Source organism: Zosterops lateralis (genome assembly GCF_965231275.1).
Source record: "Zosterops lateralis genome assembly, chromosome: 2".
Taxonomy (NCBI): Eukaryota; Metazoa; Chordata; class Aves; order Passeriformes; family Zosteropidae; genus Zosterops; species Zosterops lateralis.
Window position 1 is genome coordinate 2,768,995 of NC_139763.1, and position 12,748 is coordinate 2,781,742.

At 51.6% G+C, this 12,748-nt stretch overlaps 1 protein-coding gene and 3 long non-coding RNA genes across 16 annotated transcripts in view; 2 read left to right on the top strand and 2 right to left on the bottom strand.

Moving 5' to 3' along the window:
• Positions 1-1,761: 1,761 nt before the first annotated feature.
• On the bottom strand, positions 1,762-6,236 carry LOC310923867. The gene is made up of 3 exons (XR_014592709.1): positions 6,095-6,236; positions 4,997-5,196; positions 1,762-1,963 (listed from the first exon to the last, which is right to left on the bottom strand). It is a non-coding gene; the product is annotated as an uncharacterized lncRNA (long non-coding RNA).
• LOC310923868 lies at positions 2,516-4,288 on the bottom strand. Its single transcript, XR_014592710.1, has 2 exons — positions 4,248-4,288; positions 2,516-3,830 (listed from the first exon to the last, which is right to left on the bottom strand). It is a non-coding gene; the product is annotated as an uncharacterized lncRNA (long non-coding RNA).
• Positions 6,237-6,683: 447 nt separating the features above from the next.
• SIM2 (SIM bHLH transcription factor 2) overlaps positions 6,684-12,748 on the top strand; it is a 60,803-nt gene continuing 54,738 nt past the window's right edge. Inside the window, exons 1-3 of one of the 13 annotated variants that reach the window (XM_083884108.1) lie at positions 6,684-6,777; positions 7,667-7,746; positions 7,797-9,950. In XM_083884108.1, coding sequence (XP_083740234.1) covers positions 9,776-9,950 — 175 coding nt within the window. In that variant the 5' untranslated portion in view covers positions 6,684-6,777; positions 7,667-7,746; positions 7,797-9,775. Of the gene's footprint in view, positions 6,778-6,886; positions 6,906-6,927; positions 6,966-7,063; positions 7,587-7,666; positions 9,951-12,748 lie in introns of those variants that run through there. The other 12 variants (XM_083884109.1, XM_083884112.1, XM_083884111.1 and 9 more) reach the window with 12 other exon arrangements.
• LOC310923254 overlaps positions 11,296-12,748 on the top strand; it is a 3,162-nt gene continuing 1,709 nt past the window's right edge. The window contains exon 1 of the long non-coding RNA XR_014592570.1: positions 11,296-12,508. This is a non-coding gene — a long non-coding RNA (uncharacterized lncRNA). The remainder of the gene's footprint in view (positions 12,509-12,748) is intronic.

Consider the following 12,748-nt stretch of genomic DNA (forward strand, 5'->3'; position numbering starts at 1 on the left):
ATCAGTTCCTGAAGAATTGACCCCATGGATAAAAGGATCAGTTCCTGCAGAACTGACCCCATGGAAAAGGAAGCAGTTCCTGAAGGACAGATCCCAGGGATAAAAGGATTAGTTCCTGAAGGACAGATCCATGGGGAAAGGATCCACACTGGAGCAGTTTCTGAAGGAATAACCCCACAGGAAAAGGGATCAATTCCTGCAGGACTGATCCCATAGATAAAAGGATCAGTTCCTGAAGGATTGATCATTGATTTCCATGGAAAAGGGATCCAAACTAGAGCAGTTCCTACAGGACTGACCCTGTGGATAAAAGGATCAGTTCTTGAAGGACTGACACCTTGGGAAAAGGGATCTGTTCCTGCAGGAGACCCCATGGAAAATGGATCCACACTGGAGAAGTTCATGAAGGACTGGCCTCATGGAAGTTGGAGCTATTCCTGCAGGACTGACCCCATGGAAAAGGGATCAGTTCCTGAAGGACTGATCCTGTGGATAAAAGGATCAGTTCTTATAGGACTGACCCCGTAGAAAAAGGATCAATTTGTGCAGGACTGACCCCATGGATAAAAGTGATCAGTTCCTGCAGGTTTGACCTCATGGAAAAGGGATCAATTCCTGCAGGAATGACCCCATGGAAAGGGATCCACACTGGACCAGTTCCAGAAGGACTGACCCCATGGAAAGGGTCCCACACTGGAGCAGTTCCTACAGGACCAACCCCACAGAAAAGGGATCACTTCCTGCAGAACTGATCCCATGGAAAGGGACACACTCTGGAACAGTTCCTGATGGAGCTCCCCCTGAGCCACTGGAAAAAATCAAGAGCATTTTGAGCTCAGGAAGGAGAGAGGGGTGGGGGAAAGGTGTTTTTTTAAGACCTACATTTTATTTCTCATCATCCTACCCTGCTTTGACTGGAAATACATCCATTTTTTCCCCAAGTCAAGCCTGCTTTTCCTGTGACAGCAATTCCTGAGTGTTCTCCCTGTCCTTATCTCAACCCAGGAGCCTTTCATGGTATTTTCTCTCCCCTGTCCAGCTGAGGAGGGGTGACAGGGTGACTTTGGGGGGTGTCCAGCACCCAAGCAGGGCCCACCCACTTTGAGAGGCCGTGGGTGAACCCCTTGGGAGAAAGGAGGGAGCTGAGCCTGGATATTCATCTTCTGATTGATTTTGTATATAAAACAAGGGCATTTTCTGTTGGGAAGTGGAGAGGGAGAAGCTTTCAGTATATTTGAACCATATATTCCTCACTAATTCTGTGCTCTTGCTGGGGTTCAAAATTCAGGATCAGTGCCCAAAGGCCAAACAGATCATTTTGGAAGGCAGCGGCTTCTGGGTGTCTTCCCAGTGGTGACAGAGACTGAGCTTGGGTCATCTTTGTTTAGTCAAGATCCAACCTATCCCAAACTCCCCTAATAAAACATGGAAACCTTGGTGATATGAACCCTGATTAAAGAAAGAAGGCAAGAAAAGCTGGGAACAATAACGAGGAAAAGCAGCAGGTTCCTGTACAGGTGAATTTTTTACTTTTGCCATGTGAGACCTTCCCAATCAGCCTGATGGCACCAGCAAGAAAACCTAACCTTCCCTTCCCTTCCCTTCCCTTCCCTTCCCTTCCCTTCCCTTCCCTTCCCTTCCCTTCCCTTCCCTTCCCTTCCCTTCCCTTCCCTTCCCTTCCCTTCCCTTCCCTTCCCTTCCCTTCCCTTCCCTTCCCTTCCCTTCCCTTCCCTTCCCTTCCCTTCCCTTCCCTTCCCTCTATTCCCAGTGTTTCCCCTGCCTTGTTGCATTTTGGGAATTCCAAGCTGGTTTATGCTCCTGCCTTGGAGTTTTGGCTGATCCAGGTCCATTTGAGGTCCTGAGTTCACAGGGGTGACCTTGACCAGAACTTCTGCTTTCCTTTTCCATCCCCTCATGTTCCAGTCCTTTGTGAAAAGCTCATTCTTCACTTAAATTTCTCTGCCTGTCCACAGTAAAAAAAAAAAAAAAAAAAAAAAAAAAAAAAAAAAAAAAAAAAAAAAAAAAAATCAACTATTTAGAAATCAAAGGTGCAGTTGTTAATGACAGCACATTCATTTGCTTGTGACTGTGCTCAGAACAGAGTAAAACATCACATAATAAGGCATAAATAGCATTAGGCATAAATAACGTTTTCCATCCATCATTTCTAAATCATGACTAAAGTGTTTATAAACTTTACCATCAAGTTTTACCAAAGTCTTTCTGACAGTCATTATATAATGTATTGAATGCCAAGCAGCATAAAATACCACCAAAAAAAAGGGAAAAAGAGAGAGAGAGAGAGAAATGTTTTTGAATCAGAATTCCTCTATTCCTCACAGATCCATTATTCATCTCCACTAGATTAGTCACACTGCTCACACAAGCCAAGGACCACTGAGAAAACAAATCTCTGAGCAGAACTTCGAAAAAGTAAATAAAAATACTCACATTGGCTTTTTTACAACGTTCAAAGGATTTCAGACAGATAGAGTAAAAACGATCCAGTGTGTGCTTTTCCCGCTAGTTTTTTTTTTTTTTTTTTCCAGTTTCTCCAGCCAAGAAGCTTCCTCTCCCTGATTGATACACTCCCTCTCCTATTCCCAAGCTTTTGCCTTTTAAACTATCTCCCTTGCTTAAGAGAAATATGGTTTGCAGCTTACATTAGCAGCAGCAAATGTTTGGTCACGAAACTTTGGGTGTCATAATTAATACCAATTATCGGAGCCACATGAAAATACTTTCGGAAAATTCATCGAATTCCAGCTCCGGTTGTGAGAGGAGGAGGGGGAGAGAAAAATATGAAGTTGACCTTAACAAAATAAGTTTATTCTCCTCAGAAAACTGAAATTGAAAACCTGACCCGAACATGAGCGCTGAGAGTTTTTAACTTGGGCATATTTTTTGCGAATATCACCCATTTGGATCAGTCCATCAAGTGTGACAGCTCCTTGCAGAGCCTCATGCCTGTGTTATCACTGCACACCACACACAGCCTGAACCTCCTTCTGCAGCAGGGACAGGACAAAATAAAACCCCCAAATTTACAAATTTGAAGGGTAAAATTAAAAATACCCAAAAAAACAACATGATCTTTATTTCATTTTTAAACAGACGTATTTTTTCTGGATAGGAGCTTTTGATAACCCCCCCAAATGCTGTCTGAGCAACAAGAAAGAGCCTTGAGATTTCCTTCCCTCCACCCTGATTAGAAATGGGATCCGTGCCCCAGCTGGATATTTCCAGTTCATGCCCAGTAGAAATAATTTTCTGTCCTATTGCCAAACGTGTCCCATGTGGCCGGCAAAGGTTGGACAATAGCAGCGATAGAGCTTCCAGAAAGGAGCTGAAAACGATCCCCTGCAGCCGGAGGCCTCGGTTCTGCATAGTTTCATAATTCCAGCACCGAGATTCCACTTCCTTTTTTTCCCTTTCAAGTGTTCGGTTCAAATCCGTCGTATTTTCCAAACGTTTGTGGCTCCCACCTTGTCCGAAGGGAAAAAAAAATTCTTCCACCTCAGCAGCAAACCTCGAGAATATCGAGATGGGGTGGCAAGTTAAACAAACCCCGAGGAATCTGTTTTATTGGTATTTATAGGATTTGCGTGTGTGTGTGCACAGCCACGCTTGGGAGCGGTAGTTACAGGGGGGAGAAAAAAAAAAAAATAATAATAAAAATAAAATAAAATAAAATAAAATAAAATAAAATAAAATAAAATAAAATAAAAATCCGGGGGATTCCTCCGGGGGACGATCAGCGCCGCTGCTCCTGGGGCTGTGCTGATGGTGCAGCCCTGGAAATGTTCAAATATCCGCCGGTGTTTTCTTTCCTGTGGAAAAGATCTCGGTGCTGTTTCTCACAGTTAATACTTCAGCTAAGCACATCAGACTAAAGTTAAGCCCCGCTCTGTGCTCGGCTCTGCAGCCCCGATTTCCTCCCCAGCCTCCACCGAGAGAGGGAAAAAAATTTTTAAAAAAGCAAGAAAATTCCACTAACACCAAAATCTCGGCGGTGAGAAGTTTTGGGGGGATTTTAGGGACACAATGGGGGATGGCAACCCCCATCCTGCTGCTTTATCCCATGGGAATTCCTTTAGATCCCGGCGGGGCAGGGGATGGGAAGGGAGAGGTGCCTCCTCCATCTAAAAAATGCGAAATTGCCCCCAAAAAATGGTGTTGGACCCCCTCGGGCTTGTCCCCGTGGCACCTACACGGGCAAAAGGGTTTGTTTGGGGGTTTATTCTCACCTCTCCTTTTCCTCTCTGTTTTCTGTCTCCAGTTGAAAATCCCGGGAAGGATTTAAAAAAAAAAAAAAAAAAAAAAAAAAAAAAAAAAAAATTTAAAGTTTGGAAATGTTCCTCTGCTCACCTGGGGAAAAAACTTTGTCTCTCTGTTTCCCACCCCGGGAAGGGTTTTCCCCTCCAAGCAAAAGGGAAAATGTTGTTAAATAAAGTGAGGTTTGTGCGCGCCCTGTTTGGGATCCCACAGCGAGGTGTCCGTGAAACCACCGTCTGAATATTTCAATAACAAATCGTTTTATTTATTTCTCCTGATTTATCTTCATCCCGACGAGGAGTTTCTCATGAAAAGGCTCCTCGGGGCAGTTCCCTGCAGCCACCGCCAATTCACCTCGATGGATTTGGGCCACCCTTGGTTTGTGATTTGCAGCACCGAGATTTTTTTTCTTTTTTTTTCTATTGAAAACATTCTCAAACCTGCCCTTTCCCCAAACCACCGCAATTCCTTGGAAACACAACAGATTCTCCTTTTGCCTCCCCGTCGTTTTTCTTTATATTTTGTTTACAGGACACAGAAATAGAAATTCCTCCTCGGGAATTAACGATCATTAAATGGGACCCCTTGAGATACACCTCATTTTCCGCAAAAAAAAAAAAAAAAAAAAAAAAATTAAAATTAAATATATCTATATAGAAATTAAATATTTTCCCCCGATATATCTATAGATATATAGATTTTTTTTTTTTTTTTTTTTTACCTCAGCTCATACATCCAGTTTCGGCGGCGGGCGGAGGTTGCATTGAATTTTGAGAATTTCCCCGAAAAGCTGAAGTTTCTTTTCGACGGCTGGTTTTGGTTTTGGGGTTTGGTTTTGGTTTAGTGTTTATGGGGGTTTTTTTCCCCACTTAAATTAAATTACGTTTGTTTTGCTCGGCAGAAAGTCCCGGCCGGAACAGGCTGCAGTAAAAATAAAAATAAAAATAAATAAAAATAAAAATACGGCGGCGGGTTAAATCTGGCATAGCCAGTGTGCCCAGGAGAGGTTTCCCCATAAAGAGGAGCATGGGGTTGATGTTTTAATCTTATTTTTACCCCATATTTACCCCTATTTTTACCCCATATTTACCCCTATTTTTACCCCATATTTACTCCTATAAGGATAAAAAAGGCAGCGCAGGAGGGACAAACGCGGCACGTTTCCCATTTAGGGTTTTTCCCTTGACCTGCGAGCCAATTCCAGCCTAAATCCCTCCCCATTCCCTGTTCGCCTCCCCAAACCAAAGGCCGGGCTCGGTCCCGGGTCCCTGAGGCAGGAGGGGATGGGTTTGGGACCAGAGGCTTGTCCTGGGACTTTTTGGGGCCGCGGTGTCCCCAAATCTCCAGGCGGAGGTGCCGCGGTGTCCCCACTGGCCCCAAATCCCCGGCCGTGTCCCCACTGGCCCCAAATCCCAGCCGGGTCCCCACTGGCCCCAAATCCCCGGCCGTGTCCCCACTCGCCCCAAACCCCAGCCGGGTCCCCACTGGCCCCAAATCCCCGGCCGTGTCCCCACTGGCCCCAAATCCCCAGCCGTGTCCCCACTCGCCCCAAATCCCCAGCCGTGTCCCCACTCGCCCCAAATCCCCAGCCGTGTCCCCACTCGCCCCAAATCCCCAGCCGGTGTCCCCACTCGCCCCAAATCCCCAGCCGTGTCCCCACTCGCCCCAAATCCCCAGCCGTGTCCCCACTCGCCCCAAATCCCCAGCCGTGTCCCCACTCGCCATCCCGCGGGTGGAGGTGGCCCGGGCGGGTTGAGGAGCGCGGCCTTTCCCTCAGCGCGGCCGGGCCGGGCTCTTTCTGCTCTAATGGGATAATTACCCAGGGCCGGGCCGGCTTCAGCAAACACTCGCCCGCCGGCCGGGCCTCCGCCGGGGATTAATATTAAGGACCGGGTGCTTTGTGTGTCCCCATCCCCCTCGGTGTCTCCCTGCTGCTCCCTCCTTTTCTCTCTCCTTTTATCCCCACCCGTGTCCGGGGCTGTGACAGTGGGACAGCGACACACACGAGGCTTTGTGTCCCCAAAACCAGCGCGGGGCTGCTCAAGGGCTCCCGTCGGGTTAAACCTGCCCGGGCTGGGTTTAATTCCCTCAGGAATTCCCTCAGGACATCAGGAGGGACCCAAGGGTGGCTTTTGTGACAAGCCCTGATCTCTAAAAGGTCCCGGCACAGCCCGGGCTTTCCAGGATTTTATTTCTCCGGCAAATCTTTGCTGCTCCGGCAGAAAAAAGAACTTTTCTTTCTGCTGCTCCGGCAGCTCCGGGGTTAAAGCCCCGCTCAGCCAACGGGGGCGGCTCCCCCCGAGCTCGGCCCCCTCCCTCCGCACGGCCGAGGGGGCCTCGTGTGGATATATTTGTAAATCTACACGTGTGATAGGTAAAAATGGATATTTTATAGACGGTAGAAATGCTTGTCTGCCCCAGGCACGCGTGTACCTGTGTGCGTGTGCAGGTGTGCTTTGCCCCAGAGCCACAACAACGGGGGGAAAAGTCTCCTTGGGGAAGGTTGGGGAACTTGAGGAAGGTTGGGGAAGGTTGGGGGAGGTTGGAGAAGGTTGGAGGAGGTTGGGGAAGTTGAGGAAGGTTGGAGAAGGGTTGGAGAAAGTTGGGAGAGGTTGGAGGAGGTTGGGAAGGTTGGAGGAGTTTGGGGAAGGATGGGGAAGGTTGGGGGAGGTTGGGGAAGGTTGGAGGAGGTTGGGGGAGGTTGAGGAGGGTTGGGAAAGGTAGGAAAAGGTTGTGGAAGGTTGTGGAAGGTTGGGGAAGTTGGGGAAGGTTGAGGAGGTTGGAAGAGGTTGTGGAAGGTTGGGGAAGTTGGGGAAGGTTGGAAGAGGTTGGAGGAGGTTGGGGGAGGTTGGGAAAGGTTGGAGGAGGTTGGGGAAGTTGGGGAAGGTTGCAGAACGTTGGAGGAGGTTGGGGAAGGTTGGAGAAGGTTGGGAAGGTTGGGAAAGGTTGAGGAAGGTTGGAAGAGGTTGGAGAAGGTTGGAGGAGTTTGGGGAAGGTTAGAGAAGGTTGGAGGAGGTTGGGGGAGGTTGGGAAAGGTTGGAGGAGGTTGGGGAAGGTTGGAGGAGGCTGAGGAAGGTTGGGGAAGGTTGGAGGAGGTTGGGGAAGGTTGAGGGAGGTTGAGGAAGGTTAGAGGAGGTTGGGGAAGGTTGGAGGAGGTTGGGGAATTTGGGGAAGGCTGGAGGAGGTTGGGGAAGGTTGGGGAAGATTGGAGAAGTTGGGGAAGGTTGGAGGAGGTTGGGGAAGGCTGGAGGAGGTTGAGGAAGTTGGGGAAGGTTGAGGAAGGTTGGGGAAGGTTGAGAAAGGTTGAGGAAGTTGGGGAAGGTTGAAGGAAGTTGAGGAAGGTTGAGGAAGTTAGGAGGAGGCTGGGGAAGGTTGAAGGAGATCGGGGAAGGTTGGGGAAGGTTGGAGGAGGTTGGGGAAGTTTGGGGAAGGTTGGAGGAGGTTGGGGAAGGTTGGAGGAGGTTGGGGAAGGTTGAGAGAGGCTGGAGAAGTTTGAGAGAGGCTGGGGAAGGTTGGAGGAGGTTGGGGAAGGTTGGGAAAGGTTGGAGGAGGTTGGGAAAGGCTGGGGAAGGTTGGAGGAGGCTGAGGAAGGTTGGGGAAGGAGCCCCACGCGTGTCACACCCCCCGTGTCCCCTCCCGCCGCGGGCGGGGTGACAAAAGCCCCCTCGGGGTCACCGGGAAGGGCAGCGAGGGGCAAAGGGGCTCTGCTGTGCTCCCCAGGCTGCGGCCCCCGCCCCCGGCTCCCCCCGGGCCGGCCTCCCGTCCCTGGCCAGTGCTGATCGCGGCTCCGCTGGGTTTGGGTCCCTCGGAGGGCGCTGCGCGGAGGACACGTCACGGCTACATTATCCCCTCCCCTCCTGAGGCTCGCCTGGCTTTCTGCAGCCTTTGCTAAAGAATTAACCGGGAGGTCCGCTGCAGAGCTGCTTCTGCCCCCTGGAAAAAAAAAAAAAAATTAAAAAACTTTAAAAGGCGAAGAAAGAAAAGAAAAAAAAAAAAAAAAAGCGGAGATACCGGTGGTTTCAGACGAGGAGCGTGGCGGCTGCGATTTCCGAGAGGAGGGGAGTTTTACCTTCGGTCCTTGCCGGATTGCGGGAGGTGAATGTAGCAAACCCTCCCCTCGCCTTTGAAAGGCGCGTCTCTGCCAAAGAGACACCGCTTCCCTCTTGAAATAAAAAAGAAACAAAACTAAAAAAAAAAAAAAAAAAAAAGAGAGAAAAAAAAAAAAAAAGAAAAGAGAAACTATTCCTATCTTTAAAAAATATTTTTCTTAAAAAGGAGGAGAAAAAAAAAAAAAAGAAAACTAAAAACCAAACCAATAAATAAAAGCAACAACAACTACAAAAAAAAAAAAAAAAAAAAATCAATGCCGCGCCTTTGCCAACGCTCGGACTTGTTTGGAAAGAGACAACGCTGAAGTGGCAGCGGTCCCGAGGAAGAAAACGGATCCTTTAATTTGACTCCGCATGAGAAGCGCGCCGGGAGCCGCGCACAGCGGCCGCAGCCCCGCAGCCCCCGCAGCCCCCGCGGGGCTCGGCGGCCCCAGAGCCCCGGAGCTGCCGCCGGAGCCCCTCGGCCCTCGGAGGGGAGAGGAGGAGGAGGAGGAGCAGGGCGAGGAGAGCTGCTGCTGATCCCGGAGCGCTCCAAACCATCAACCACCGCAGCTTTGACTTTGGTTCAAGCGGGGAGCTCGTCGTGTCCTCGGCATCTCCGGGACCAGCTCGTTTTTTTGCACTTCGTTCAATTCAACCAGCAGCGCCATCCTTCCTTTCCCTTTCTTTCTTTTTTTTTTTTTTTTTTTTTTTTTTTTTTTTTTTTTTTCTTTTTTTTTTTTTTTTTTTTTTTTTTTGAGAGAGAGACACACAAAATATCCAAAAATGGTTCAGCCTGCTTAGCCCAATGATTTCTTGCATGGACGCTCTATTTTCCTTTTTTTTTTTTTTTTTTTTTTTTTTTTCCCTTTTTTTTTTTTTTTTTTTCATCATTATTTTTTTGGACGGGGGAAGGCTCGAGTAGAAGAAATCGGCCGGTGAAGGGAACCCAGGGGTTTGCTGGGTTTTCTCCCCGTTGAGGAGGAGGAGAAGATCAAGATCCGATTCCCGGCTGCGCTCAGAGGACCGAGGGGTTGTCGTTGTGGTTTTTCCAGTCTGGCTTTGAGAAGCCTCGGCTGCTGCAGGGTCGGGGCAGAACCGCCTTCCCCGAGCGCCTTTCCCGTCCTGGTCACAGCTCAGAAATCGCCTCCCCCCTCCCCGCACCGTTTCTCTTGGTGTTGTTTTCGTTTGGTCGGTTTAGCTTTATTTTTTTCCCTCCCCTTTTTGTCTTATTTTTTTCCCCCCTTCGTTTATTATTAATATTATTATTATTAATTATTTGATTTGGGGTGAAAAATCCCCTTCCTCGAACGAAAAAAACACTAACTCTGCACTCGAAATCCATGCCCCCCTGCCCTTGGGAAGAACCGGGTCTAATATGCCAGTGACATCCCCGCCTTGCAGCAGTCGCGATGAAGGAAAAATCCAAGAACGCGGCAAAGACTAGACGGGAAAAAGAAAATGGAGAATTCTACGAACTGGCCAAACTGCTGCCCCTGCCCTCGGCCATCACCTCGCAGCTGGACAAGGCCTCCATCATCCGCCTCACCACCAGCTACCTGAAAATGCGAGCCGTCTTCCCCGAAGGTAAAATGATAAAAGTCACCCCCGGGCGCTCCGGGGAGGGAAGGGGGAGGCACGGCCGGCCCGGGGACAGCGGGGCCGGGGCTGCTGGGCTGGGCACGACCCCATCGGAGCCCCGCAGGACGGACGGGATGCCCAAAGGGGTCTCAGAATGAACCAGGGAGGGATTGAGGGGGAAAAGCGGGCTGGAAATGAGCTCGTTCTCTCTGGAAGAGGAGGCAGAGCCGGCTGGTTTATCCCTTCTTTTTTCCCTTTTCCTCCTCCTCGGCTCCAGGTCGAGCCCCGTGGGTTCGGAGGGACCCGATGAGAGCGGGCTCGGTTCGGGTCCGCAGCCCTGGAGGAGCCCGGGCACGGCCTCGGGAGGGAGAAAAAAAAATAGCAACAACTGCGTGGTTGTTATTATTATTATTATTTTGTTTTGCTTGGAGTTTTCTGCAGCCGGGGAAGCAGAGAGAGGCCCTGCGGCTTCTCCGGGGGCCGGCGAGAGAAGGGAAGGAAAATCCAAGCCCAAGGAAAAGTCCCAGCCCAGCCTGGCCGGGACCTCGCTGCTCCTGGGCTGGGCTGTGGCTCTTCTGGGGGACACCCAGCAGCGAGGCCTGGCTGTTTCCCGCAGGATTTGGGGAAAATCAGCCCCTGGGGAGGCTCGTACCTTCCCCTGGAGCGCCCTTGGGGCTGTGCTGGGCTGCCCTGGGCTGGGCTGTGCTGGGCTCTGGGCTGTGCTGAGCTCTGGGCTGTGCTGGGCTGTGCTGGGCTCTGGGCTGTGCTGGGCTCTGGGCTGTGCTGGGCTGTGCTGGGCTGTGCTGGGCTGTGCTGGGCTCTGGGCTGTGCTGGGCTCTGGGCTGTGCTGGGCTGTGCTGGGCTCTGGGCTGGGCTCTGGGCTGGGCTCTGGGCTGTGCTGAGCTGTGCTGGGCTGTGCTGGGCTGTGCTGGGCTGTGCTGGGCTCTGGGCTGTGCTGGGCTGTGCTGAGCTGTGCTGGGCTGTGCTGGGCTGTGCTGGGCTCTGGGCTGTGCTGGGCTGTGCTGGGCTCTGGGCTGTGCTGGGCTGTGCTGGGCTGTGCTGGGCTCTGGGCTGTGCTGGGCTGTGCTGAGCTGTGCTGGGCTGTGCTGGGCTGTGCTGGACTGTGCTGGGCTGTGCTGGGTTGTGCTGGGCTGTGCTGGGTTGTGCTGGGCTGTGCTGGGCTCTGGGCTGTGCTGGGCTGTGCTGGGCTGTGCTGGGCTCTGGGCTGTGCTGGGCTGTGCTGGGCTGTGCTGGGCTCTGGGCTGTGCTGGGCTGTGCTGGGCTGTGCTGGGCTCTGGGCTGTGCTGGGCTGTGCTGGGCTGTGCTGGGCTCTGGGCTGTGCTGGGCTGTGCTGGGCTCTGGGCTGTGCTGAGCTGTCCGTGCGGGCTCTGAGCTGATGCGAGCGGCAGAACGAAGCGCTGGTCAGTGCCCCAGGGTGGTTAAATAAAGCTCGGCTTGGTCATTTGTATCTGTGCCTTCTCCGCGCTCCGGAGCGGGGTGAAGGAATTAGTAAATTCCGCAGAGGAGGAAAAAAAGGGCTGTTGGTTCTCCTTGCGCGGTTTTCTTAAGGAGGTTTTTATTTAAAAAGGCGAAAAAGGAAAAATCCAAAAATAAAGCAGGCGGAGGGCGAAAAAAAAAAAAAAAAAAAAAAAAAAAAAGAGGAAATCTTACCATCTTACCGTCGTGGCCATTTAATTGAGAAATTTCGGGGGCGCGGAGCAGCCTCGCCAAAGGAAGCCAGAGCTGCCCGGAGCCAGGGGAGCCGAGGCGCTGCTCCGCCGCATTTCCCAGCCATTATTCCCCACCAGGGAAATTTCCAGGCTAATTTCAGAGGTGGTGAGGGGGGTCCCCTGGCGATCGTGTCCCCCAGAACCCCTTTGATTTGGGAGGGAAGGGAGGGAAAAGCGGCGCGTCCCGAGATGCTGCCGGATGGCGCCGCGGCTTTTCCAGCCCCGCTGATCCTGGAGAGCGACGAGACGAGCCCGAGAGCAGGTTTATACCCACGGCCCGGCTGTGTTTTATGTGTCTGTCTTCCCTAAACAGGCCGGGCGTGCGCTTCCGCACACTCTGCTTATTAAGGGCAACGTTTAAATGCATACAGCGAATTCCTGATCTTTCATCGTCTTAAGTGCGGCTGGAAATACATTGAAAACCGAAGCTTTGCGTGCAGGGAGGGAGTGACAGGCCGGGCGGAATTGCCTCCTCTGGGTGCCCGAGCTCGGCGTTTTGTGCCTGGGAGGGTGGAAGAGAAATGGGGGGAGCCGGACAGAGGCGCCTGCAAAAGGATTATTTTTTTTTTTTTTCCGCACATCACCCAAACTTCCCTCTCCCTCGGGATGTGCCCGTGGAAGGAGAGCAGGGGGATCCCCATCCGTCCGTCTTTCTGTCCGTTTTCCCTTCTCATACTCGGCTACTGGTTTCCAGTTGGTTTTACTGGGAGAGGAAACCCAGGAAAACCTTCAAAGCTTCAAAGCTGGGCCAGGGAAAGAAAGAGTCCCATGGCCAGGGCTGGACCCGATGGGTTCAGGACACCCCTGTCCAAAATCCTGGGCTGTGAAATGAAGGTGGGCACATCCCAGCCCCCCTCTCCACCCCCGGCCTCCCCTCCCGAGGCAAATCCCCCGGGAATTGCCCCTGGAGAGGGGATCCAGCACCCCGGGCTGCCCCAGCCGTCACCTTGGGAGGCGTTAAGGGGTGACAGGGTGGTGGGGACAGGTTTAAAGGCCACCAGAGGAGCGCTAGGCCCGGGCTGACTGTGCCCAGCACCACCAGGAGCTGCAGAGCTGCTCCCAGCCCTGTCTAGA